The sequence below is a fragment of the Conger conger genome, chromosome 3 (assembly GCF_963514075.1).
Source record: "Conger conger chromosome 3, fConCon1.1, whole genome shotgun sequence".
In the NCBI taxonomy this organism is placed as follows: Eukaryota; Metazoa; Chordata; class Actinopteri; order Anguilliformes; family Congridae; genus Conger; species Conger conger.
Window position 1 is genome coordinate 12343404 of NC_083762.1, and position 27237 is coordinate 12370640.

General features: G+C 43.7%; 2 protein-coding genes across 7 annotated transcripts in view; both read left to right on the top strand.

Annotated features, from left to right (window-relative positions):
• il1rapl2 (interleukin 1 receptor accessory protein-like 2) overlaps window positions 1-18288 on the top strand; it is a 236921-nt gene extending 218633 nt beyond the window's left edge. Inside the window, exons 7-10 of the mRNA XM_061236197.1 lie at window positions 2554-2699; window positions 8190-8330; window positions 9609-9779; window positions 17021-18288. Of these exons, the coding sequence (XP_061092181.1) occupies window positions 2554-2699; window positions 8190-8330; window positions 9609-9779; window positions 17021-17712 (1150 nt within the window). The 3' untranslated portion in view covers window positions 17713-18288. The remainder of the gene's footprint in view (window positions 1-2553; window positions 2700-8189; window positions 8331-9608; window positions 9780-17020) is intronic.
• A 6800-nt stretch (window positions 18289-25088) lies between these two features.
• si:zfos-2326c3.2 (mitogen-activated protein kinase kinase kinase kinase 4) overlaps window positions 25089-27237 on the top strand; it is a 65518-nt gene continuing 63369 nt past the window's right edge. For 4 of the 6 annotated variants that reach the window (XM_061236489.1, XM_061236492.1, XM_061236491.1 and 1 more), the window contains exons 1-2: window positions 25090-25342; window positions 26090-26155. In XM_061236489.1, coding sequence (XP_061092473.1) covers window positions 25286-25342; window positions 26090-26155 — 123 coding nt within the window. In that variant the 5' untranslated portion in view covers window positions 25090-25285. Of the gene's footprint in view, window positions 25343-26089; window positions 26156-27237 lie in introns of all 6 variants that reach the window. The other 2 variants (XM_061236493.1, XM_061236494.1) reach the window with 2 other exon arrangements.

Consider the following 27237-nt stretch of genomic DNA (forward strand, 5'->3'; position numbering starts at 1 on the left):
TGCATGTGTGTGAGTGAGCGTGCATATGTGCATGCTTGAGTGTGTGTGTGTGCATGTGTGTGAGTGAGTATGCATATGTGCATGCTTGTGTGTGTTTGTTATCATTTATTTTTCACCCCCATTACCAAGGGACTGATTGTATGTGACAGGGCACTCTGCCCTGGCCAGTCTAAGTGACACAGAGCAAAGCTGTTCTGATTTTGGGGTGGAAGTGAGGACCCCCCTGTAGCGGATATCATCGCTCTGCTCCTCTCTTCTCCGGGCGAGCTGATGCTCCGTCAGCCTGGCTAACAGCTAACAGCAGAGCTAATTATGCAGCCGCTGACAAAAACCACATCTGACAAATCTGGATGTTGTGCTTTGATTCTGGTGCCACCTCACCCGCCTTCAACTCCCTCTTAATCAGCGCACACGTGGGTGTGCGCACATACAGGGGCATGCAGACACACACACACAAACACACACACACACACACACAGACATGCCCACATGCTGTGACACAGAGATAAACATACTCGTGCACGCACACATGCTCACACACGCAAGAACACACACGCGCGCACACATGCAGTACACACTCACATAAAGACACGTACAGTACACACAGACACAGACACACATATGCACGCACGCATACACACATACCCCACACAAACACACATATGCACACACACGCATACACACATACCCACGCACACACACACACACCGACACAAACACACATATGCACACACACGCATACACACATACCCACACACACACACACACACCGACACAAACACACATATGCACGCACACGCATACACACATACCCACACACACACACACACACAGACACAGACACACATATGCACGCACGCATACACACATACCCACACAAACACACATATGCACACACACGCATACACACATACCCATACACACACACACATACCCACACAAACACACATATGCACACACACGCATACACACATACCCACACACACACACACATACCCACACAAACACACATATGCACACACACACAGACACACATATGCACGCACGCCTACACCCATACCCACACAAACACACATATGCACACACACGCATACACACATACCCACACACACACACACACATACCCACACAAACACACATATGCACACACACACAGACACACATATGCACGCACGCATACACACATACCCCACACAAACACACATATGCACACACACGCATACACACATACCCACACACACACACACATACCCACACAAACACACATATGCACACACACACAGACACACATATGCACGCACGCCTACACCCATACCCACACAAACACACATATGCACACACACGCATACACACATACCCACACACACACACACACATACCCACACAAACACACATATGCACACACACACAGACACACATATGCACGCACGCATACACACATACCCCACACAAACACACATATGCACACACACGCATACACACATACCCACACACACACACATACCCACACAAACACGCATATGCACACACACGCATACACACATACCCACACACACACACACATACCCACACAAACACACATATGCACACACACGCATACACACATACCCACGCACACACACCCATACCCACACGCACACACACACATACCCACACATACACACATACCCACACACACCCATACCCACACACACACACACATACCCACACACACACACAGCTGTGTAAACGATAAATCACAGTCGGCCCTTGTGCGCCAGACAGACATATCAATTTGCCACTGTGGTGACAGGCGGCATGTCCACTGGCTAACACCGCTGCCCAGAACCCCAGAGTCTCCCCAAAGCTGGGGGATTACAGCTAATAACCCCCCCTCCCCCCACACACACACACACTCTCTCACTCTCTCTCTCTCTCTCTCACACACACACACACACTCACATCCCCAGGACCGCTGACCGGCTCGTTCCAGAAGTCAATCTGCCTCTGACAGCCAGTCTCACAGCCTGTCAGCCGGCCTTCACTCCCCAGACTATCACACACCACACAAGGACGGCGGGATGTCTTAGAGAGGGAGAAAGAGTGTGTGTGTGTGTGTGCTGTATGTCTATGTGTGTATGCGTGTGTTTGTGTGTCAGAAAGAGAGAGTAACATTTACTTCTTACTCCCATTACCAAGGGGCTGATGGCATTTGCCGGAGTGACACAGTAAAAATGCTACTTTTTTGGTGGGTGTGAGGACCTCCTGTAGGGGAGACTAACTGACATCACAGATATCATCATTCTGCTTCTCCTGTGTGCGTGTGTGTGTGTGTCTGTGTGTGTGTGTGTGTGTGTTTTATGGTACCAGGAACTTTAAAATAGGGGGAAATCAACCGATGGACTCCAAGCTAAACTCTTTCTTAGCGAGAATGCCCCGGACAGTTTGATGTTTCGTGAAAACAGAGCCTCACTGAAATCAGGTCCCATGCAGTCACCCCCCCCTCCCCCGCCCCACCCCACAGTTTGAGGAGTCTGAAGAACCACGGGCGTCTCTCCTCTCGCCTCCTCTCAGGGTCCTGCGGGAGTACCTGGGGGAGAAGGAGGTGCAGCTCTCGCTCACGTTCGACGCGGTGGAGGAGGGCGACATGGGGAACTACACCTGCTACGTGGAGAACCAGAACGGCCGCGGCCACGCCAGCGCCATCCTGCAGAAGAGAGGTAACCGGCGGCAGCGCCGCGGAACGTTCCGGAAGAACGAGCCGCCGTAACGTCTCTCCTGAGAGCAGCGGTGTGCAGTGTGTGTGTGTGTGTGTGTGTGTGTGCGGTGTGTGTGTGTGTGTGTGTGTGTGCGGTGTGTGTGTGTGTGGGGGGGGGGAGGCCTCCCGCTGACGGTCTCCTAATGGGACAGGTGATTAGAGCAGGAAACAAATGACGCTTCCCCTCCACTGTCATCTCCGCACCCTTCACCGGGGGAGGGGGGCGAGGACGGGGGGGGCGTGGACCGGACCCCCCATGAGTGAGGGCAAGTCTGTATGCTAATGCGGCCAGCGGGGGGGGCGGACTGACGAGGCAAAACAGCCCGTGATCTCTCTCTCTCTCTCCCTCTCCCTCAATCTCTCTCCCTCTCTCTCTCTCTCTCCCTCTCCCTCAATCTCTCTCCCTCTCTCTTTCAATCTCTCTCCCTCTCTCTCAATCGCTCTCCCTCTCTCTCGATTTCTCTCTCTGCCTCAATCTGTCCCTCTCTCTCCTTCAATCTCTCTCTCTCTCCCTTTCCCTTAATCTCTTTCTCCCTCTCTCTCTTGATCTATCTCACCCTTTTTCCTCAATCTGTCCTTCTCTCTCAATTCAATTCAAGTCAAATGGAGCTTTATTGGAATGACTAATAAAATAGAGTTGCCAAAGCATAGTAAACACTTTTACAAACATCGTAAAACAACAAAAATAACAATCATGCATTCTGAATTGAAAGTGGAAAAATCTATAGTAGTACATACAGTGTGTACCTAGTGTTCTCTTCCTGGTTTTAGAATCTAAAACGCCCACAACACGTTGACACAGAGCAGTGACATCGTTTTTTTTAAGTCCCTAACCCTGCCCCCAGAGCCCAATTCCCCTACCCTTCCACCACCTGTGGTCAGCTCTCTGTGTTAACATTTAGCAACATCATCTGATAACTACGCAAAAACATATTGTATGTCATGTCAGGCGGGCGTTTTTCAAACAGTTTGGAAAATTAACCCAAAAATATACATATTCTTCCAAAATTGCGATTATGTTACTTGGATCAGTATGGAACACAAATTGAAAGCTCTAGGATGATATGATAAAAGATCAAATACCCAAAAAATATGTGTGTGGGCCTCTCTTCTAATCTCTATCTCTCTCTCTTTCAGTCCCTCTCCCTCTCTCACCCTCTCTCCCCCCTCTCCATCTCTCTCTCTCCCCCCTCTCTCTCTCCCCCCTCTCTCTCTCTCCCCCCTTTCCCTCTCTCTCTCTCTCTCTCTCTCTCTCCCTCTCTCTCTGTCTCTCTGATTAAGGTTGAGAGACCAGCCTCTGACTCATCCTCCTGATAGAGTTCAGTGGCCTGTCCTTGCTGTTGCTGTTGTTGCTGTTGCTGTTGCTGTTGTTGCTGTTGTTGTTGTCATGGTTTCTCTCCCCTGTACTGAAATGCAGAGCACACAGAGAGTATCAAACAGCCAGGACTGTTTGATCCTCACCTCGTTCACCCAGAAGGACACTGTGCACTGATTCCCAGACACTTTGGCCTATTCCTCAAACATCAAATTGCACCAATAAAAATCCTCTAATGCAGTCTTTACGCCGTTTCATTTAGCCTAATACGATCTGCCTCGCATTTCTCTAATTAATAGTCAACATTCTCCGACCGAATCGAATGCCTGCATTGAACTTGATTTTATTTTTTATTTTTTTTAGGATTTCTGCTATAAATCTGGATTAATTAATTAACTTTTACAATATCCGTAAAGAGTGGAGCGAAAGGCGTCCAGCGAGGGTGGGGTGTTTTTTGTTGTTTTTGTAATTCCGTTTGAGGCAGTGATAGATGTGGCGCGACAGCGTTTTGGGTTTCGCCCCAGCAGACGGAGCCGGCCCAACCTCAGGCTCTTCCCCTGTGATAGCGCGCACGCCGGGGCTGAATCACAATGTGTCTGTGTCTTTGAACCTGCTGCTCTTCCACCGAAAAACCGAAAATCGGCATTGTCACTGACACCCTAAAATAATATATTCGCAAGACAATAAACCTCCTGACACCACTTCAATAACCCAGTAGGTCACAAGGGATAAAGACATATTAATATTAATGCCCAAAACAACACGAGTGCTATCTAATAAATTAATAAATGGAGACCTTTTAATACCGCAGAATGGCCGTGTTATGACTGACACCTCATTTTGCGAAAGAGAAGTGCATTAATATAAACAATGCTATCAGGCGTTCGGGTGCTGTTATGTCTCCATGAAAGCAGCACAATTTCAGCCCGCTAACTTCAGTCCGGAATGCAGAGCTTTTCATTTTCTTTCGGTTTCCGGAATGTTCATCATATTATGTGAATTCACTTGGGAGAAGTAACAGGCAAAGTGAACTCACAGTGCAATAATCAAACCTACAGCAATACTGATACATTTTAAGTGTGTGTGTGTGTGTGTGTGTGTGTGTGTGTGTGTGTGTGTGTGTGTGTGTGTGAGTGTGAGAGAGAGCGAGAGCGAGAGAGAGAGAGAGAGAGAGAGAGAGAGATGAGAGAGAGAGAGAGAGAGAGAGAGAGAGAGAGAGAGTGACCACAGGAAATCCTTTGAAGTAAATCTTTCTCAGAATTGCATTCAAACAAATGAGAATACATGAATGTAAATGTGTTTATTCGTCTAAATGTTTCTCTATATTAATACGGGCAATTCCATTGTTGTTCGATACAGTATGTAATAAGAAAAAGGAGAGATTGGTTCCCCAGGCGCTCCGGAGTTTGTCATAGTAACTGTGGCTCTGGTTCTGTGTATGGAGAGCCCTCTGCTGGCTGGATGGTGTAGTACACAGTAGGAATTGTGAAGTATTGAGCCAAAATCTGGGACACTCCATAACAGAGGTGGGCAACAAGAACTGTGTCTGTTTCTGGCTTTCATCCCAAATTCTGGCCAACTTCTTAATTACTTAATTATGCCCAACATTTAAGCCATCTGACATTTTAGCTACATTTATTAGTGAGTGCATGAATGACAAAGACTGTTCTGGGGTCCCTGTATGAAACACATTTGTGTGATCTAATCTACAAGTGAACCAGTGCTGGTGTGCATAGCCAGTTGGCTCATTTAGCCAGGGTAATTGGTGGAAACAAAAACCTGCAGACGTGCCGGGCCTACAGGACCGGAACGGCCTTCCCCTGCTCTAGAAACAGAGGTAGAAACTGTACCGTAGGTTCAGAAAGTAAAAGTCTTTCCCAGTATTTTGTTCCGATCACTTGAATGTGCTAATAAGCACAGGAGCCAGGAGGTAGAACTAATTAGAGAAATTAGCTAGCTGAGTTAATGGGTGGAAGAAACACATGGCAGGACTTTTGCTTTCTGCTCCCTGCATTTTCCACAGAAGCACACAGAGGGTGTAGTCAGTGGTTATAATGGCAGCTAATCTTCAGTGAACGGTTGTATTGATACACATTTTCCCGATAAATGTTGTGGATGTACTGTATGGGTGGTTTATCCCTCATCCTTCCATGGTTTCTGGACTGAAGGAGTGGAGGATTCATCCTGGCTGCTTTGGTCTGGAGGACAATCCTGGGAAGTCATAGTATACAAAATTGTTAACACATTCATATAACTGTAAATGAATACAAGATGGTAACACCTATTGTTTCACCTGTCTATATTGATGTACAATACCACATGATGAAACTATACTTCTTTATTGTGTTTTAGATACGATTTAGACCCTAATCCACTGATATAACATTAGTTTCCATTACTGTAGTTTCAGTGTAGCCTTGCAAAATTGAAACTTGCAAACATTCAGTTCTAGTTATTATTTTCTCGCTTATATTATATTTCAAAATACTTCAGTCTGTATTGTCTTATGCATGCTAGTAAATACCTCAATGCAAATGTAACTGCTACCTACAGTGCGTTTGGCAACACTGGCTCAGGCGGTAAGAGCAGTCGTCTCATTGGCTCGGGCGGTAAGCGCAGTCGTCTCATTGGCTCAGGCGGTAAGAGCAGTCATCTCATTGGCTCAGGTGGTAAGAGCAGTCGTCTGGCAGTAGGCGGGTTGTCAGTTCGATCCCATCCTGGGTGTGTTGATGTATCCCTGAGCACGACACCTAAACCCCCATTGCTCCTGACGAGCTGGTCGGAGCCTTGCATGGCAGCCAATCACGGTTGATCTGTGAGTGTGCATGAATGGGTGAATGAGAAGCATCAATTGTACAGCACTTCGGATAAAGGCGGTATATAAATGCCAACCATTTACCATTTTACAGTGTAGTCGATAACATGAGTTTTATCCATAAATGTTCATTTTATTTATGAATGTTTTGAAAGTTTGTATGTTTTAAGTGTTACTGAAACTATAAATATGTAAAACAGAATAATAATTCCTGACTAAATATGAACTTGGCTACATTCCATAGTGAAACACACTCCCGAGAATATTTAATATTCGCCAATAACCAGGGTGAGTCAGCAGAACCATATGGAAAACCCGAAGTGAAATCAGGATTAAACTCCTTCCTGGAGTATGGAAGAAACATATTTAAATGAACAGATTTAGATTAATAAAAAAATAGGCATGCAGCGATGACAACTCCTATCAGGAGTTGTGCAATAATATTTTATATGATTACATTGCGATTTAAGCCATGTAGCGTAGCGTACCGTGGCACCACCAGCTTGGGTAATGTATGGGAGATACCACTGGGAGCAGGAGTATGAGGAATGAGGCTGCCCTCAAACGGAGTGACCCAAGCTGAGATTTATTGCCTGTGTTTGGTGAATGGCAGCAGGGCAGACATGAATGATTAGACATGAACGAGTATGAGAGAGAGAGAGACAGAGAGATGTGTGGATGCCTGTACATGATATGTGCACAAATGTGTTTGTGTGTACGTATGTCAGTCAACTGTGTGTGGGTGTTTGAACTGCTGTGAGTGTGATCTTGCTGTATCTGTGCTGCATATTCTCGATGGCTTAGCAAAGCCTATATTTGTACCATAGACCAAATAGCCCTTCCGGTAGACGACAGTATGAGGTACGGGGAACTAGAGTCTCTGGCCTTCATGCTGTCTGTTTGGGCCCCGTGCTGGAACACTGCACACGACTGATGGTAGGGAAACACAAAAGCTGTGTGAAAGTGTCCAGAACCTTTCAGTTCCTGTTTGATCCTGTTTTTCGGTTTGGCAGGGCAGGCGGGTGGTTTTTTTTGGTTCGTTTTTTTTATGCGTCCAGGTTTCAGTTGAGTTCAGTTCAGTTTTTCTTTGTGACTTTTGTTTCTGTTGGTGTTTACAATTCTCTTGCACAGTAAAAATTTTCAAATCAACTCTTTCAGACTACAAAGTGCATGGTCCCAGCTAGAGTTAACACTGGACATTTTAATGTGCAGGTGTCACTTGTGAAGTGTTGAGTGGTAAGAAATTGTGTTAGAATGAAGGAGGATGGAAGGCCTGTTTGACCAGTGTGGCTGTCTTTGACCTGGGTCGTCCTTTCCTATAGACCTGTACAGACTGGAGTTGGCTGGAGGACTGGGGGCCATTTTGCTCCTGCTGGGCTTCCTCACCGCCATCTACAAGTGTTACAACGTGGAGATCATGCTCTGCTACCGCCAACACTTCGGGAATGACGAGGCGGAGGACGGTAAGCGTCCAATCACAGCGGCATTTTCAGAGGGGAGGTGTGTCCATCTAGGTCTAATGACAGTCGGCATCCAATCACAGCATCCTTTTCAGGGGGAGGTATGACCATCTGTGTATGAATGAGGCATGCCAGGGATGCTGGGATTGGACAGTAAGCATCCAATCACAGCATCCATTTCAGGGGGCGCTGTGTCCATCTAAGTATGAATGAGGCATGCATGGGATGCTGGGATTGGACTGTCAGCGTCCAATCACAGCAGCATTCTCAGGGCGAGGCGTGTCCATCTGGGTATGAATGAGGCATGCAACCTCATTACGTTACATTTAGCATACACTCTTATCCTGAGCTATGTGCAATAAAGTGCAAATCAGAACCAGAACCTTACAACCACCTCTATAGCCAGGTTCCTTCCCAAGTTTTTTCTCACCATTGTTTTCTTTCCCCAGTGGGGAGTTTCATACCTCATGTATTCACTATTAGGGGGTTCAAGTCTGGTGTTCACCCTTTTGCTACTCTGTAAAGCGTCTTTGTGACAATCTTCGGTAAAAAAAATGTTATACTCTCAGAAATAAAGGTACAAAAAATGACTATAACGGTATACATTACAGGCATTTGGCAGACGCTCTTATCCAGAGCAACATACAGTTCATTAGATTAAGCAGGAGACAATCCTCCCCTGGAGCAATGCAGGGTTAAGGGCCTTGCTCACTGGTCCAACGGCTGTGCGGATCTTATTGTGGCTACACCAGGGATCGAACCACCGACCTTGCGTGTCCCAGTCATTTACCTTAACCGCTACACTACAGGCCACCCTTACACATGTTTGTTGCTGGGGCGGTAGCTTATAGATACATAAAATTGTAGCCCAAGCCGGTAACATATCATTAATTTGTACCTTTTTTGCAAGGAAAAACATACTCATTTGTACCCAAAGAGAACATTACCGCACTTACGGGGTACATTTGTGAAATTAGATCCTTAAAGAACAAAGATTTACCTCCACAGTCATTTAACCCTTGTGTTGTCTTAAGGGTCAAAAATTACCCACCACTATGTTTAACAGCAGAGAAAACCCCCCTAAATGATCTTTTTTCAACTTGAAATTTGATGACAAAGTTTGTGATGAGTGACAGGTTATTTCGTCATGCAAAATAGATTTGGGGTTTAAAAGTCAATGAAGCTGCTTTATGTTAGGGGTTTAGTGAAAGACAAGGGGAGTATACAGAATGTTAAGGCGACACAAGGGTTAACACCTCGGCGCTGGTGGTGTTCCCGCAGATAACAAGGAGTACGACGCGTACCTGTCCTACACCAAGGTGGACCCGGAGAGCCTGCACCGCAGCACCAGCGAGGAGGAGCAGTTTGCGCTGGAGGTGCTGCCGGACGTGCTGGAGAAACACTACGGATACAAGATGTTCATCCCAGACCGAGACCTCATCCCCAGCAGCAGTAAGCAGCGCCTCCCATTCCACACACACAAACACACCGCCTCCCATCCCACACACACACATCGCATCTCCCATACCAAACACACACCCCGCCTCCCATCCCACACACACACACAAACACACTGCCTCCCATTCCACACACACACATCGCACCTCCCATCCCACACACACACATCGCCTCCCATCCCACACACACACACCCCGCCTCCCATCCCACACACACACACCCCGCCTCCCATCCCACACACACACCGCCTCCCATCCCACACACACACACCGCCTCCCATACCGCACACACACACCGCCTCCCATACCACACGCACACACAAACACACTGCCTCCCATACCACACACACACACCGCCTCCCATCCCACACACACACACCGCCTCCCATACCACACACACACACCGCCTCCCATACCACACGCACACACAAACACACAGCCTCCCATACCACACACACACACCGCCTCCCATCCCACACACACACACCGCCTCCCATCCCATACTCACACACACCGCTTCCCATACCACACACACACCCCGCCTCCCACCCCACACACACCTCCCATCCCACACACACACACCCCGCTTCCCATACCACACACACACCCCGCCTCCTATCCCACACACACACTGCCTCTCCCATCCCACACACACACACCGCCTCCGATACCACACACACACCCCGCCTGCCTTTCACACACTCTAACTAACAGAGATATGAACAGTGCCTGTGTGTGTCGCTGGGGCAGTAGCATATACTATAGGCACATAAAATTGTACATACCCCTAGCCAGCAATATATAATTCATTTGTACCTTTTTTGCTTGGAAAAAAGTACTCATTTGTACCCTACCTTCAGGGTACGTTTGGGAAATTTGATTCTTGAAGAACATAAATGTGTCTCCACTGTGACTTCATTCCAGAGTGTGCATCATTTTGGCTGTTTGTTATGTAATATTCCAGTCAAAGGCATATTTTAATCTTCTGTACTGTGTTTTTTTTGTTGCTCTCTCGTGACTGTAAGAGTGGAATTCGGCAGTTTACTGTACATACAGTGTAGAGCAGCATATTGCGCTGTGATTCCCCAAGCACCACGGCAGCTGTCTCACCCTCTCTCCCACTCTCTCTCTTTCTTTCTCTCTCCTCTCTCTATCTCTCTCTCTCTCCCCCCTCTGTCCCCCTTGCTTTCTCTCTCTCTGTTTCTCTTGCTCTCTCACTCTATTTCAAATTCAAATAAGCTTTTAAGCTTTATTGGCATGACAAGGGTACACTTACATTGCCAAAGGATACACTGACATAACAAACAGATAACAGATAGGCAATCAAAAAATGAACTGAACGACAATAAACATACAGAAGAACGAAATACAATTCTACATGTAGAATTATCTCTTTCTGTCTCTCTCTCTGTCTTTCCAACTCCCTCTCTCTTTCCCCATCCCACTCCCTCTCTCTCTCTCTCTATCTGTCGCACAGTTAGAGACGCACAGTGTTGAGAAAGAGAATAGCACAGCCTCTAGCTTTAAAATGTTCAAAATGTAACCTTGAGCATCTCACCCATATCCACGTTCATGTCCTGCACCCAGAACACAGATATTTCAGCCAATGAAATATTGCCTTGTCTGAAGGCAATCCAAAATATATTCCTTTTTTTCTTTCTTCCCATGCCAAAAAAGCCCTGCAATCTAATGTGTACTTCGTGCATTATTTAGGAGCTTGTTCATACAAAATAAATCGAAAGGTCCCTAGGCTGATTTAAAGTAATGCTTACGTAAATAAAAATCTTCCATGTGTGTTATTTGCCGCACGGCATGGGGTTCAGTTGGTCGTATCGATTGTCCTGAGGAGAGAGAGGGGTTTAGAAAGGAGAGGAGAGAGCAGAGTCACAGGAAGTCCACATTAGCCAAAAGCGTTTACAGACCAGATCGAGTGAGGTGGCGAATAGCATCATTCATTTAAACAGCTCATTTGTATAAACAAGGTTTTCTGGCACCTATTTGTATTAATTGATTTGCATAATCATGAGTGTTTAAAAAAAAAACTCTTAGTGCTTAGTGCCGCTTGTACAAATTGTATTATTTATGCACTGCAAATTGACCGTGAAATTGCAATGTGTTGTTCCTCTTCCATCATTTACTTTTCTTTTTTTTTCTTTCCGAACTGGAGAGAGGAGAGAAAGTACATTTATAAATACATTCGCAGATGCTTTTTATTTGATTTGCGCTCTGGATTAATAGTGAGTGGCAGACACCAAACTTCAAGTTCTGAACTAACAAGTACACAGCAACCTTTCATTTTCTACAGCTTGCATGAAAAAATTATTTTTGCAGTATTATATTGTCCAGTTAACATGTTCTGCACTATATATGCGTGGATAGAAAAAAAAACAAGGGTTGCATTAATGGTTGCAACTCTTGTTGTATGGAGATACTGTATATAGTCATATTTATCCGTACTGTGCAATAATGTTCAGGTGCCATTAACCAATTCTGGCACAGTTATGATCCAATGAAACCGTGGAGATAAGAATTTTTTTCATGTGGTCACTTATTGTAGATATTGGACATAACGGGCCACTTATCCGTAATCATTGGTTAATGGTGTTTCTCTGAAAAAGCCTGACATGCTATCTTTTTAATCTGAGCCTGGAGAGGCATGATGGACAGTGGCTGGGGCCATAGCATGTTATTGCAGCCTGGCTATTTTGTCAGTAATGTGTGGTATGCTGCTTTGAGAAGGTTCCCCAAACCCCCATCTTCACCCAGGATATCTATTGCCTACTAAAGTTACACAGTCAGAGAGCTCCATCCCCACCCATGTTCCAGTAATAGAAAGTTTACTTCGTCTGACCACGCAACATCTGTGAGTCTTTCTCTCTTTGACATGAGGCGCATCCGTCTGCTGCCTGCAGGAGTGTTGCAGTAGAGTGAGCTGTGGAACAGTGCACTCTCTTAACCCTTGAAGGTGTGACTACTATGTTGCAAAGTTTTGAGCCAGAGAATGACAGCTCCTCCACTCAGAGTGTGAGAGAGACTGACTCAGCGTGTGAGAGAGACTGACTCAGTGTGTGAGAGAGACTGACTCAGCGTGTGAGAGAGACTGACTCAGTGTATGAGAGAGACTGAGTCAGCGTGTGAGAGAGACTGAGTCAACGTGTGAGAGAGACTGACTCAGTGTGTGAGAGAGACTGACTCAGGAGTGTCCCTGTGTGTCCCTCATTTGTATAACTGTGTTGTCCAAATAACACAATAACTTTGGCACACGGGGAGACATTAAAACACAGACTGTGTCTTTTCTTCTGGGAGAAAATGATTATCTTTCTATTTTGACTGCAACTTTACATTGAAAACGGGTCTGAATGGCTTATACTAGAGCTAACCACAGGGGCGCTAGTGAGCACCTTCTCTCAGCATAGCCAAGAAATGTACTTAAAAAAGGAGCCCGGTTTTGGCCGCTTGGTGAGGTAATTCTAAGCAACAGAATTGTAGAATTCAAAGGGTTAAGCTTGTTGTTGTTGTTTTTTTACAATACACACAGGCACCTGCTTCAAATATTTTAATTAATGCAAAATTAAGTCAACTTAACTCCAACTACCATTAATATTTTGAATAAACAAACGCATGTAATTCTATACATTTAATACAGCGGTTCCCAAACCTGTTCCTGCATCCTGTAGGAATCTTGAGAGAAAAAAAGAAAACATTTAACGTTCACTCTATTGCACTTTTTCCAGTGGCAGTGCAGCAAGTACTCAACAATAACATCACAATTTCACCTTTGGTAAACAGGCACCTGCAGTTTACCTGTGCCAGCAAATTAAACGGAAAACTTGGCAGGGTGCATGCATTTCAGAGTACCCGCATGCACCCACTCTCTCCAAAAATCTCAGAAAATATAGCGCTCACACTTTACTGAATTAGCTAATGTAGTTGTTAACATGAATTAATGATGACAAATAAATTAATTATGCATAATTTAACTTTTCATTAGTTAATGCATTTGCTAACAATTTATTAACTCATTTGTTTTATGATATTTATACATTAGCGAACCAAAGGATGAACTTACAATTAGAACTGTGAACAAATACATGAACTGACTTTTTCAGTCTAATATGAATTGGCAATAACTAACATAGTTGTTAACCTGAATTAATGATGCACAAATCCATTAAAAGAGCAGTACAGATTAAATTCTCAGTAGTAGTTAACAACTACTTTAGTTCAGGGAAATTCATGGAACCTTATTGTTAAGTGTTACCAATATAGCGGTATTCTATCAGGCTGTCAATGTAATTTGGAATTACAAATTGTAAGGAAAAGAAAAACTGAGCTAAAAAAAATCTGGCAATTTTAAATTGAATGCAGAGATATATTAGACAATACATCAGTTTCAAATCATTCCAGCAGCAGAAAATGTAATACTATCAGCTGGAGGGCAGTGCAGTAATGTTGTTTTATAGTCTCATTTTATAAAACACTCATGTTCATCTTTAACTACATGCTCTATTAATAACTGAGAAGAGGAACGGTAGAGACCGCAGTGTGTGGCGACTCCTTGGAACGGCCACCATTTGGTCTCCTATCATTATGCCTTCTTTCTGCTCTTTTATCAAAATACATCATCTGCAATGCGCAATGTAGGTGCACGTGGGACGGAGGTTGTGGTTTGGCATGCTTTGTTGATGTCTGGAATGTCTGCAAGTCTTTTATGCGGAAATGTACCCAACTGTACTTGTATGTGAAGCGATTGCTCCAATTTTGATGTTCGACTACAGTAGGTACCAAGCAACAAGAGCTTATTCATGCCAGGATTCATGAAGTACCGTGATACTCACAGACGTCGGTGTTATCTCTAAAGCTACAAGTAATCCAGCGCTGTATTTCAGCTACATATTAAGAAATACATTTAGAATGACACCTTTTCTTTGTTATTTCAAAGCACAGAAAGCCATACAGTACAGTGCTAATCTCACCAAGAGCAGACTTCTAATTTCTCAATTAGTCTTCAAGCAAAAATAGCATTCCATTATGTCTCCAGGTGCCTCTCTATGCTGCCTGCCAATTGTTTTTAGAGGAGATTTCAGGTTTTTCAAGTACATTTAATTTAATAAATAGCACATTTCTGATCTACCCACTCCCTATCTCCCACTGCAGGTCCTCTGTTGTTCAGTAAAGGGACTTCTTTGTGTCCCCACAAGCCACTTTAAATGCGTGATCAATCTTTCTCTATGCAGGCCTCTATTAAGAAATAGTCTTTTAACAAATCCCCTTTGAATAACAACTCTTTTTATTAAAAAATATGTTATCCCTTGCGATCGTTTTGCTTTCTTCCTGATGTTTTATATATATTTCATGTTTATGCTTGTGTTTTAATCCTTATCGCGTGTGAGTGTTCATGTGTGATTTTAAAAAAAAAGTTCATTCTGTGATCTGGAAAGCACTTAGAATATCAGTAAAAGAAACACAGTATTCTTTAGGTTTAGTATCTTATAGTTTTGTTATTAGAAATAGTAGCAGTAGAAGTAATATGTTTGCGTGTGTGTGTGTGTGTGTGTGTGTGTTTGTGAAAGGGTGAATGGGGAGCCATCAATTGTAAAGCACCTTTGATAGAAGTGTTATATGAAGTGCAGACCATCTACATTTTGTCATTAGTAGTAGTAGTAGTAGTAGTAGCAGTAGTAGTAGTAGCAGTAGTAGTGGTATTATGAGGAAAATGTGTTGTCCGGTAAGTGAATATGTGTGTGGGGTTGTGGTGGATTGTACCTTTATGGGTGTTTGGCCCTGTCTGCAGTTCTGGGGACACACATTTTAGGCAGTGTGATATTGTGGGAGTGAAGTGATGGGCCCCCTACAGGACAGACCCTGCCACTGCGGGCATTCACAACGCCTTCCCCCTCTGCCTGCAGGGATATGTCACCGGCAAAGAGCAAATATGCCATTTACTTCTACACCCCCACCCCCCTCCTCACACTCCCCCTCCAAATCCCTCTCCCAATCTCCCATGAGTCACTGCACCATACCATTTACAAACTGTGCAGCCAGTCTGCAGCAATTCAGCACTACAGCTCTCTGTAGCCAGCAGTTCCACTGCAAGCTAATGAAATATCATCGGCGGCAGAATCTTTTACAGCCTCTTTATGAGATAAAATATTAGCTTTTCCTTGTTGCGCATCGGGCGGTGTTACTGTAGTCTTGTAAACTGCCAGGACAACCCAGCCTTATGAACTTTTAATATGAAGCTTTTAATACCATGGTTACTTTGTATAAATGTTACTTGGGCCTTTATTTATCTCATGCATTGTCTGATTATATTGACCTACAGTGCAGTCCATAAGTAGTTGGACATTAATGGACTGTATTAATGTTCCAAACAGTTTATTATGGTAAGTCTATTGGCACAACTAATGTATTTGCCAATAAAAAAGACAATCGAATCAGGACTATAAGGATCTCTTATATCTGCATCAAGGACCTGCATTGGAAACATCTGACTAATCAGAAACACCGGTGAAGCCACCCAAATATTATGGCACTCTGAAAAGGGGGGACTATGTATATAAACTGCTGTCATTTTTGGTCAACCAAAATGTGTAAAAATACTCTTTAATAAAAGCTATACATATTAGCCATATGTGAATAGTTTGATTACAAATGAAAAATTGTGGAGTACAGCCAAAACAAAAAAAAAAGATCACTGCCCAATTACTTATGGACTCTGCTCTGTATATGATCTTTGATCTTTCTCTCACCCTCTCTCCTTCCTTCTCACACTCTCTCCCTCTCTCTCTCTCACACTCTCTCACACTCTCTCCCCCCTCTCTCTCTCCCATCTCCCACTCTCCCACCCTCTCTCCTTCCCTCTCACACTCTCTCCCCATCCCCAAATGCCCCTCTCTCACACTCTCCCTGTCTCCCTCTCTCTCTCTCCCTCATCTCCCCATCTCTCTCCTTCTATCTCTCTCTCCCTTTCTCCCCCTCTCTCTCCCTCTCTCTCCCTCCAACCCTCTCCCCCCTCTCTCTCCCTCTCTGTCCCTCTCCCTCCCTCTCTCTCTCTCTCTCTCCCCCTTTCTCCCCCTCTCTCTCTCTCTCTCTCCCCCTCTCCCTCTCTCTCTCTCTCTCCCTCTCTCCCCCCCTCTCTCTCTCTCTCTCTCTCCCTCTCTCCCCCTCTCTCTCTCTCTCTCTCCCCCTCTCCCTCTCTCTCTCTCTCTCTCCCCCTCTCCCTCTCTCTCGTAGTCTACATCGAGGACCTGGCGCGCAGCGTGGAGCAGAGCCGGCGGCTCATCATCGTGCTGACGCCCGAGTTCGTGGCCAAGCGCGGCTGGAGCATCTTCCAGCTGGAGAGCCGGCTGCACAGCATGCTGGTCACCGGGGAGATCAAGGTCATCATGATCGAGTGCCCCGACCTCAAGAGCGTCATCAACTACCAGGAGGTGGAGGCCCTCAAGCACACCATCAAGCTCCTGTCCATCATCAAGTGGAAGGGGCCCAACAGCAACCAGCTCAACTCCAAGTTCTGGAAGCAGGTCCTGTACGAGATGCCCGTGAAGAGGAAGGAGAACCTGTCCCGCCGGCAGGTGCTGGACTCCGGGGAGCAGGGCCTTTTCGGCGACCTGCAGGCCGTCTCCACCATCGCCATGACCGCCACCTCGGCCTCCCTGGCGCCCGCCCACGCGGAGATCCCGGACTTTAACCAGACCAACCCGCAGATGAGACACTTGTGCCGGAGCTACGAGTACGAGATGCCCTCGTCCCCGCTGCAGATCAGCACGCTGGGCAGACGTCACATGTACTGCAACATCCCCATGACCCTGCTCAACGGGCAGGTCGGGCAGAACAACACCCTCGGCAAGGGCAAGCCGGACGTGCACTTGAACAGTACTTTCGTCCCTCTGTCCGGACGGGAACTCACCAGTGACATCTGGTAGGCCGGCTGGAAGCCACATGGCCTACTGCCTCCTTTCTTTCCTATCTGCATGAGGAACCATTAAGATAAAAACTTTGAGCAAAAACGAGAACAGAGACACGAACATCTCCTGATGACGTTTCACATCGTGGTATCTTGTTTTTTTGGGATTGTTCTTCTTTTTTTTTGTTTTTATTTTGGTTCAGCTGAAAAAAAAAAAATGAGGGTTACTCTACGTTTCATTTTACTACTTGAATATCTCCTCTTGGAGATGAGTAATATATGACCTTGTTTTTTACAGTTCAAGGTGTTGTTATTATGTACAGTTTTCATATCTTCTAGAGGCATACAGTACATAAAGATTCATTGGGAATTTTATTGGTGTATGAGTATGTGTGTACCCACATTAAAAGGTTTCTAATCGGGGGCTGTTGGGGGCAATGGGAGCACATTGCAGCACAATGTTAAGAGGGAAGGACCACGTTCTTTGTGAGCTTTAAATATAATATTTAAGCAAATAAACCATGTTTCAGTTTACACCAGATATTGTCATTGTTTTAAGCCAATTAAATATGAATATTTGAAATATTTTATACCATTTATGGTTTGATTGGTTTTCTGTGACTCTCGTGGCTGTCTGTAGTTTTGCTCTTCATATTATACTGAAAAATATGTTTTTTTTCCAGACACTGTATTTTATGATTCGTAATGAAGATGTGGACAACACCCATAGACCTGCAATAGACAAAAAGATGTGAATATTCAGCAGATCCGTGCCAACCTGTTCTCCAGACACCGATGTTTGTACTCAGACGCTGACGCATCAATTTATCCAGATCGAAGCAAAAATTGGGAAAGATCCTGGTGGAGTCTGGAGCTTAGCACCATGGGAACCAGCAATAATTACAAACTGACCCGGGAATGTATTACGACTGGGGAGGACTGTCGGCCATCCTCATTCAAAATGGCTGCTGTTAAAATATACAGATCGTAATCGGGTTTCATCTCATTGGGGACAGTCTTACCACATATCCTGTAATCAGTTAGCAGAATGCATAAGGCTGTGTTCAGTGGTGAACTATTTCATTGTTTCGTCCCCCTGGTCTCCACCCTAAAATAGGGTTTGGATGGAGATCCAACATGTTTTCCCCTTCATTTGAATGTTCAACCGGCATTAGTTTAGCTTAAAGGCCTAACAACCAATGGCAGACGTTTCTTTTGGCTTCAGTGATGTCAGCCCTTGTGCCGTATTTAGTCATTGATGATCATGATGTAATTGGTTCAGGGAAATGAAGAACAGCCACAATATCTATATACATTTAAAAGAAATATGCAAAGACATATTTTTCAATAAAGAAACAATACAGAATTGAATGCAATTGTATTCAAACTGGCTGGCTCAAATGCTTTCTATTACCGTCTATTATCAATTTAGCTCATACATTTCTCTTTTTAATTTTTCACCGATGTGCATTCAGTGCATTCAGTTTCAGGTTTGCATTGGTTATTTTGTTAAGCCCAAAGCGTTTGTGAACTGGAGCTGCGCTGTATTATTGTAACTTATTGGTATTGATCAGAGTTGTTTCCACTGTGTGTCTTTACTTTCAACATCTTCCACATTTCTGTGTTACTGAGGTGAAGTGAGGATTTGCCTTTCTGAGTTATTGGCGATCTGTGTGGTCAGCGATGTGCTCTGGAAGAACATGGTGACCAGAGATTTTGAAGGCAGCTGCTCCACGGAAAGTAGCTGGCATCTGACATAACAAAGTCTTGGGCCCCACAAAGTTTACGGGTTTGCTTTGCTTTGAACTCTTGAGACTCACAACAATGAGAGTTGCTGTCCTTTTTTTTTTTTTTACTGTTTTTTGGTACATATAATCCTGACTTTATGAATATTGCCTGAGAGTTTGTATTCTCACCTTTCTAATGATGTTGTGCATTTTGTGTCAGCATTGTTTTTCATAGGGTGCTATTAAACACATGGACGCCGATGCACATTTGCGATGATTTACATGATTTTACATGTTGTCGGAGCACATATATAGAGAAAACTATTTCTGCTTATATGATGGGTATGACATGGGCATTACATAATGTGCAATAACTATAGTAGAGAGCAATGCCATTCACATTCACTGCAGTCATCTACACCTGTTTCTCAAATAGGAGACCGATCAATCATGAAGCTTATTTAACTATCATACACAATATATTTTTAATGAAAGGGTGATGCAGAGCTCTGTATGAATGAAAACGCGATATGTTGGATTGCTAAACACGAGAAGACGTGCTGAGAATTGGGGAATCCGTCAGGAAGGAAATCACGGATTGTGAAAAGGACCTTGCGGGGAATAGAGTGGACGAAACGGCACAAAAGTCTTTCTCGGCAAAAGCTTGACATTTATCATTACTGACCTCAAACCCCAAATGCTGTAGCAGATCACCCAGTCAGAAGGCATCAAGTGTGGGAAGTCCATCGAGCTCTGGATTAAAGTTACTCAGCTGTTTAATTTACCCGTGGCTTCTTAGGAACCCGCCATTTGGCTTGGGAAAACGTAAAAACATGGTATTTAAAGGAGTTTGTTTTGTTTCAATTACCTGATTATGTGGAAATTACTGCATTTAAATGTGTATGTGAAATAAATGAATGATTCTGGTATTGTACCATCCCTGCATAGAGTTTGACCATTGTGTGCATTTAGTACATTTATTTTCTTGTCTCAAGTGTTCTGTCTCCAGTGTACTGTCATCTTTTGATATGATAGGGCCTTTAAAAATGGTCCCACAGACTAATGGGCAATCCGTTTTTCCATTTTAAGCTCAACACTATTTGTATCGACATCTTTCACTGTCCTAATTCCAGATTAAGAATGTAATTGCCGATATGTACGTGCCGCAGTGGGAATGGGTGAAGCTCTGCATGCAAGGGGCTTGGCAAATGGACACAAACTGGCTCGTTTTCCTTTCTGTCAATAAGGAAGGGGGAACATCGCACTTTTTTCAATCCGGATGAAGTTATTCACCCATGACGTACACACGGCAATGGCGATAACAGCGCCCTCTGGTGGAGGTATTCAGATTAACGCATACGCAAATCATCACAATGCGGAGAGAATACGCGAGGCTCTTCCAATGGGCACGCTCTGCTTTTGTCTCATTCTAATCAAAGGGTACGTAATTGAATCAGTAAGAACTCCCACATAAATTCAAATCAGCGTGTGTTCGATGTGCCAAGAGACTGTCTGAGACCTTGAACTCCAGCTGGAGTTCCAGATGGAGTACTGTTGCCTAACCCTGCAATAACAGCGACTCCATTACAATTCAGCACTCAGCCAACACCAACTGAAGGAGAAAGTTTTTTTATTATCACATTGAGGAACATCTTTTAACTGTTACCGGTTTGAGAAATTGAAGGAGACTAAAATTATCTCTCTAGCAATGTACAGTATGTCTACTAAACGAAAAGAAAAGCTAAAATGAGCAGTAGCTCACCACAGCCTATAAATATACCCTCCCTGTCTACCTTTTTTTTTTAAAGAAGCCATTCACTCACACGCAGGCATGCGCACACACACACACACACACACACACACACACACACACACACACACACACACACACTCACAGCATGAACAAAATTGACCAGACCTGCAATAGGTCCCCAAACTGCTATTTTAAAAGAAGGCGAAGTGGCAGAGTGTCAGATACGATCTTCTGTTGCAGTGTGAGAATAAATCTTCTTGTAGCGTTGAGAGTAAACTCCAGCTATGAAAACATAACATGTTCACAGGCCCGTGGAGATTTTGTCATCCTTTTCTGTTACTTTCAAACACACTTAAGGCGTTCCCAGAGCTATTCCCTGAAGTACAAAACCCAGGCAAAGTGATTGGTTGGCCTTTGAAAGTGTACAGTATATCAAATATGTTGTAGGATAAAATGATTTGCGTGTGCTGGGTTTCTCCAACCAGCATTTCCCCTGTTTTTTTTACATCTTTACACTTAATGTTAATTTAAAACTCAATTGCTATACACACACTATATAGAACGGCACGTATAAAAGGAAGATGAAGTATTGATCTGTGAATTTTCAGAGTATGCCTTAAAAAGTTGAATTTCAGGTGAGTCTCAGTTTGTGAAGAAGAGTGATTTGTGCAGACTAAAGAACTGAAGTTTGCTCTGAGGACATTTAACCCTTTACAGTGTGACTGGATCGTACCTAACTGACCGTTCCAATGGTGATGAAACGACCATTACTAGTAATTCAAAGCAATGGCATTCTAGAGCACTGGCTTAGAATTTTGAAAAAACATTCTAAAAAAAACTACTCTTGTAGCCTGCTTTGTTTTTGTTCTTCCATTCTTAGGACGCTATTGAAGGAAAAATAATGAAATATCTGTCTTTTTCATTCCTGAAGTTTGAGAATGGATGTGTTGTGTTCAGTAGTGTTCATATCTAGGATAGAACAGAATAGATTAGAATGGGTTGTTTTTTTTCTGTTTTCCCACTGTTTTCCTCGCCATCGAAGGCATCTGATGAATAAGGCATCAGTTTACTGTATATGACAGACCGAAGCTTGGCATAAAAACGTACCTATGACCAGGCGCTCAGTCACATTGAATAATTACGTCGCCCTATGCCCTGCTACACTTACCAAGCGGTAAATGCATGGATATTTCCTGTAGCTGTCTCACAGCTGACGTTTGCAGCCCTGTGTGAACAATTGGCCTTGACTCATCTCATATGTTTTTCATTTACCGTCAAAGGGAGGATCAAGACGAGTAAACAGACACTGACCCATCTTCTGTGAACGTACTTGCTGTTTGAGAGGATTCAACATTATGTTGGGAATTCAGTTCTGTATTTAATCATTTGTACAACTCATCCTGCTTTTAAAAGAAACAAAACATTGATTTCCCAGTTTTTCAGTGACAACCATTGATGTTATATTTATTTAATGCAGTACATTTCAACAATCTCAAAGCAATGTCCTCAATGCCTGATAAATGCTTTTTTCAGTAATGTATAAGTTGTTGAGTTTAGCAACGTTAATGTTTAAAAGTGGAACTTATTTGTATTGCATTGGTGGTGGCAAATAATAGTGACATGATTTGGAAGACGTCACAATATACAGTATTTGTGTTAGCAGGAGGCAAACTGGTGCAGTGATTAGGACTATCACTTCACAGCAAGAAGGCACTGAGTTTGAATAGCAGCCAATGGCCTTTCTGTGTGTTCCTGCCTCTTACCCAACGTATGCTCCAGCCCCCTGTGACCCCACCCAGGAGTAAGTGGTTTACAAAATGGATGCATAGTCATGTTAAGTGAAAAACACTTCTGATGATTGCAGTAGTTTCTCGCCAAAACCCGGAACCTCTTAGACCTTCTGTTCTTTATGTTGTTGTTTTTTTTTTCTTCACTTTTCATGAAACACAGATACCGTAACCTTAACAAATATGCGTTGTGGTTCTATGTTAGCCATATCACCCTACTTTGTGGATATAAAAAGACAATTCTGCCAAGTACAATTTCGGCAATATACACCCCCCCCCCCCCCCCCCCAACACTCCTTTGAGAAGGTCCTATTTTGAACGTGAGCACCAAATGGCAGGCAGCTATAACTATGTGCTCCCAAAGCCCTGACGTCCCCCATGAATCCTGTCGGACACTTTTGACCCCAACACGAGGAATAAAAGTTCTCTTGATTGATGAGTCATGGAAGAGCAATTCGGAAAACCAATTAAACTTTGCTCTTTTCCTGTGAGTGCTGTGTCGCTGTAATGTATTTACACCGACCATGTTGTTTAAATGCAAATTTGTAACGTAATGCAGGCCAATAAAATTTCTGCACGAAAGAGAACCAGCACAGTTTATCATGGAGCAACCTTTGTCTGTCTTGCATGTGTTGGTCCCCAGGGCTGTCCCAAGTGGCTGGAAACCAGTAGAATTATGCTATATATACACAGAGGAGGGCAGGCAATTTACTGTATGCAGGAAAGGGCATTTTTATTTGTGGTTGCATCTCAGTGAAACTGCACTAGAGTAATAAGCTGCTTAAACGCATCTCGTAAATTGCAACAGCAGTCAACATAAAAACTAAAGGGGGCTGTCTCTGTCTGAACAAGGTCAAAGGTCATGTTTTTTTTAATGGTTATTTACTAATGCAGCCATGCAATTTCTTAATAGAAATTCACCCAGGGAGCTGTGTGGAGTGGTAGTTGTTTGCAAGGCACCATGGGAGAAATGGGAGTTATGCTTAGCAGCATTTTGGCTTGGAGAGCGAGTTGTACTCTCTGACACAGCCGCCCCAAACACCCCCACCCCCCCACCCCCCCAGGCCCTCAATTATGTTCCTCGTTTATTTTTTGTGAGAACATATGACTGGATTGGTTTTGCTGGAGTATCATATAGCATAAACGGGACACATTTACAGCTGTTTTACAGGGACCCTTCCCGTATGTTAACCATCTGTGGGCAAAGTCTCCATTGCCGCACTGATAACCGACACAGATGTTCAGCTCTCTCCCTCTCTCTCCTCCCATCCTGAGCACAGCATAACCATAATAACACAGAATGTAATATTTCAATAATGTGTCTTATCCAAAGGAAGGGTGGGTACTGGACAGCATTTTAGCCGGATCCCCACCTTACCCCACAGAGGCTCCATCCTCACTTGCTCTTGCTCTCTCTCTGTTCTGTTATTTAACTTTACATAAGAATGCCATTATATCATAAGCCAGGGCAACTCTTTGCTTATTCATAATGTCCCAGCATTGTTTCTGCCCCAGCTCAAGAAAGGACCCTCTGTGCACACACAGTGGTCCTGTTCAGGGGTCAGCTGCCTCGGGCACGGGGCATCTCCTTCCACCGGGTGGGAGCTAGAGACGCGCACACAAAGGCTCCTGGCAGTTAAACCGTATAAGTAACTGATTCATCGTGATTTACGTCAGACACAGTCGAAATACTTTCCACGATGTAGGCTAATTGTGGTAAACGTAGCCTAAACTAAATGTAGCTTTACTGATAAGAAAATCAATAAAAAAATTTAAAAAAACCCTTGAGTGACACTGTTGTTTTTATTTTACTTTGAAATGTTTTTCAGAAGACCATTTTCAGCAACCTATAACTGCAGTATAAATACACATCATTGCGGTGACATTGGCAAATCTGAACACAGTCCTCATTCATCATTCAAACCCCCTGCGGCCGCCCGACTAGTTGTTGCATTTGTTAGGAGAGCATTGCGGATTACTTTAAACAAGGTTTCAAACACGCACTGGGCCATTAACTTGTCAACAAAGTATTAATGACGCCCCGATTCTTCCCTTCTTCCGGCTTTACGTTATAGAAATTTATGCCCTGAACATTTCAAATTTTGTTTTCTTGGGGGAGGAGAGCAGGGAACCTTTTTTGTTTCCTTTGCGCTTTCCGGGTTTCGCTGGTGGATGAGAAGTTTCCTGTGTTTGTCGCAGACTCGCAGCAGCCGCAGCCATGGACTGACACGCTCTCAAACCGTTAACTTTGGGAAATTGCAGTAACTCGCCTAGGCTGTAGCCTATGTCTTCTCTTTGAGTGCAATCGCAAAACGAAGCTTTGCCATGGCTCGAGATTGCACCACTAAAAGTCTGGATAGTATTGACTTGTCTTCTCTAAGGGTGAGTATATCATTTATTTAGCGTCAATTAATTAAAATCTAACACAGACGTCTATGTAAACATGTCCCAGATGCTGCAGTTGGTAGCTAATGTATCAGTGACAACAACAAAGGAGTTTCACGTTTTAAAGTTCACATAAAGGAACGTTGTTTCAAAGTTTTATGTGAAAGTTAAGTACGAATGTTTTCTTCTTAACCGTCAATAAAGTTAACGCGTTATAGACGCCAGTTAAACTTCAGCGAAGTTTCACAGTAAAAGTAACTGCAATCTCTGCACCGAACACAATTCCGTTGAAGATCTGAAACTTTTGTTTACGCTATTTTGTGACACACAGGAGAAACGGGTGTATTTGTAAACTTATGGAATGGAACGTTATTTCTCTATTGTTATCGAAAAATAAAACCAAGGCTGGTTCATGGAAGAATGTGTTAATGGTTGGTCCCTGTTGCGGCGACCTATAGGTCACACATTTTTTCCAGGACCTTCTAACTCTTGAGACGTACAGTATCGTTTAGACGTTAGATGTGCCATATTGCCATTGAAACATACTCTGCCGTTTTATGATAACGTCGTGGAGGACGTTATTTGTTTATCCTATAATTATGCTAAATGGTTCCATAAAATAAACTGTTACTTTTTAGAGTTGTGGCTGTCATTGACCTGCATTAATTTTGTGAATAGATGTTTAAAGTTAAGTTTTTTTTATAGACTGCTTCCAAAATATTAATATTTTGTTTATGCTTTCAGGACCCAGCTGGAATATTTGAATTGGTAGAAGTAGTTGGGAATGGAACCTATGGACAAGTCTACAAGGTTTGTTCAAATGTGCCCTTGACATTTAATCACATCCTGTGTCTTTTCTCATGTATTATTTATGACACTTAAATATAATTTTTGTGTTGAGTGCTCCAAGAGACATCATTTACAGTCGCACATTAACTGATCTGAATTGAGTAAATATGTAAATGTCTATGTGGCAGTTGAGCGGTACTGTGTGTACAAAGGCTTTACACACACAGTGCGTATGTTTAGCTGCTGACGTTTTCCCAGCTGATCACTGGCTTGGCTGTGTGTGTGTGTGTGTGTGTGTGTGTGTGTGTGCATGTGCGTGCATGTGTATGAACTCTTGTGTGTGTGAGTGTGCACGCACGCGCGCGTGTGTGTGTGTGCATGCATTTGTATGTGTGTGTGTGTGTGTGTGTGTGTGTGTTTGTGCGTATGTGTGTTTTGGGGGGGTGTGCGTGTGTGTGCATATGTGTGTGCGCGTATGTGTGTATATGTGTGTGTGGCGGTGTGTGTGTGCACGTATGTGTGTGCGCATGTGTGCATGTATTTGTGTGTGTGTGCGTGTGTGTCTGTATGAATTCGTAATGAGTGACTTATATCCTTTCCTGTGGTTTCAGACAGATATAAGCATCTTTAACACTCTTGGGTGGAGTCCACTTCCTTATCGACACTGAGATCGCTGATCGTTTCACATGGCTTGTGGTTGTTTAAAAAAAATGTTTATGTGCTTTAAATTCATTTTGCAATGCTGGAAGCAGGGTTTTTAACAGAATGGCGTGCACCACATTCTCAGAAATGGTTGCGATATAAAAAAGAGGGCATGGCTACATTTAGTGCCTTGGATTGTATTTTGGAATCTTTGCAATAGGGTTCATGGTTGAGACCAAAAGTCGACTGTGAAGACTAATATGAACTCATCAGAATTATGAATTTAAAAAAAGATGAATTTATACTTCTGCCTGCATTACACGGTATATTGTGAGACTGATAAGTGGCAGTCATTGTGTGAAATACAGTGAGGGATATTGGTTAGGACAATGGACATTGTCTGATTCCTTAAAAAAAAATGGCATGATATGCCCTCTCGGATTGAAGTGTTTATCCTTTGG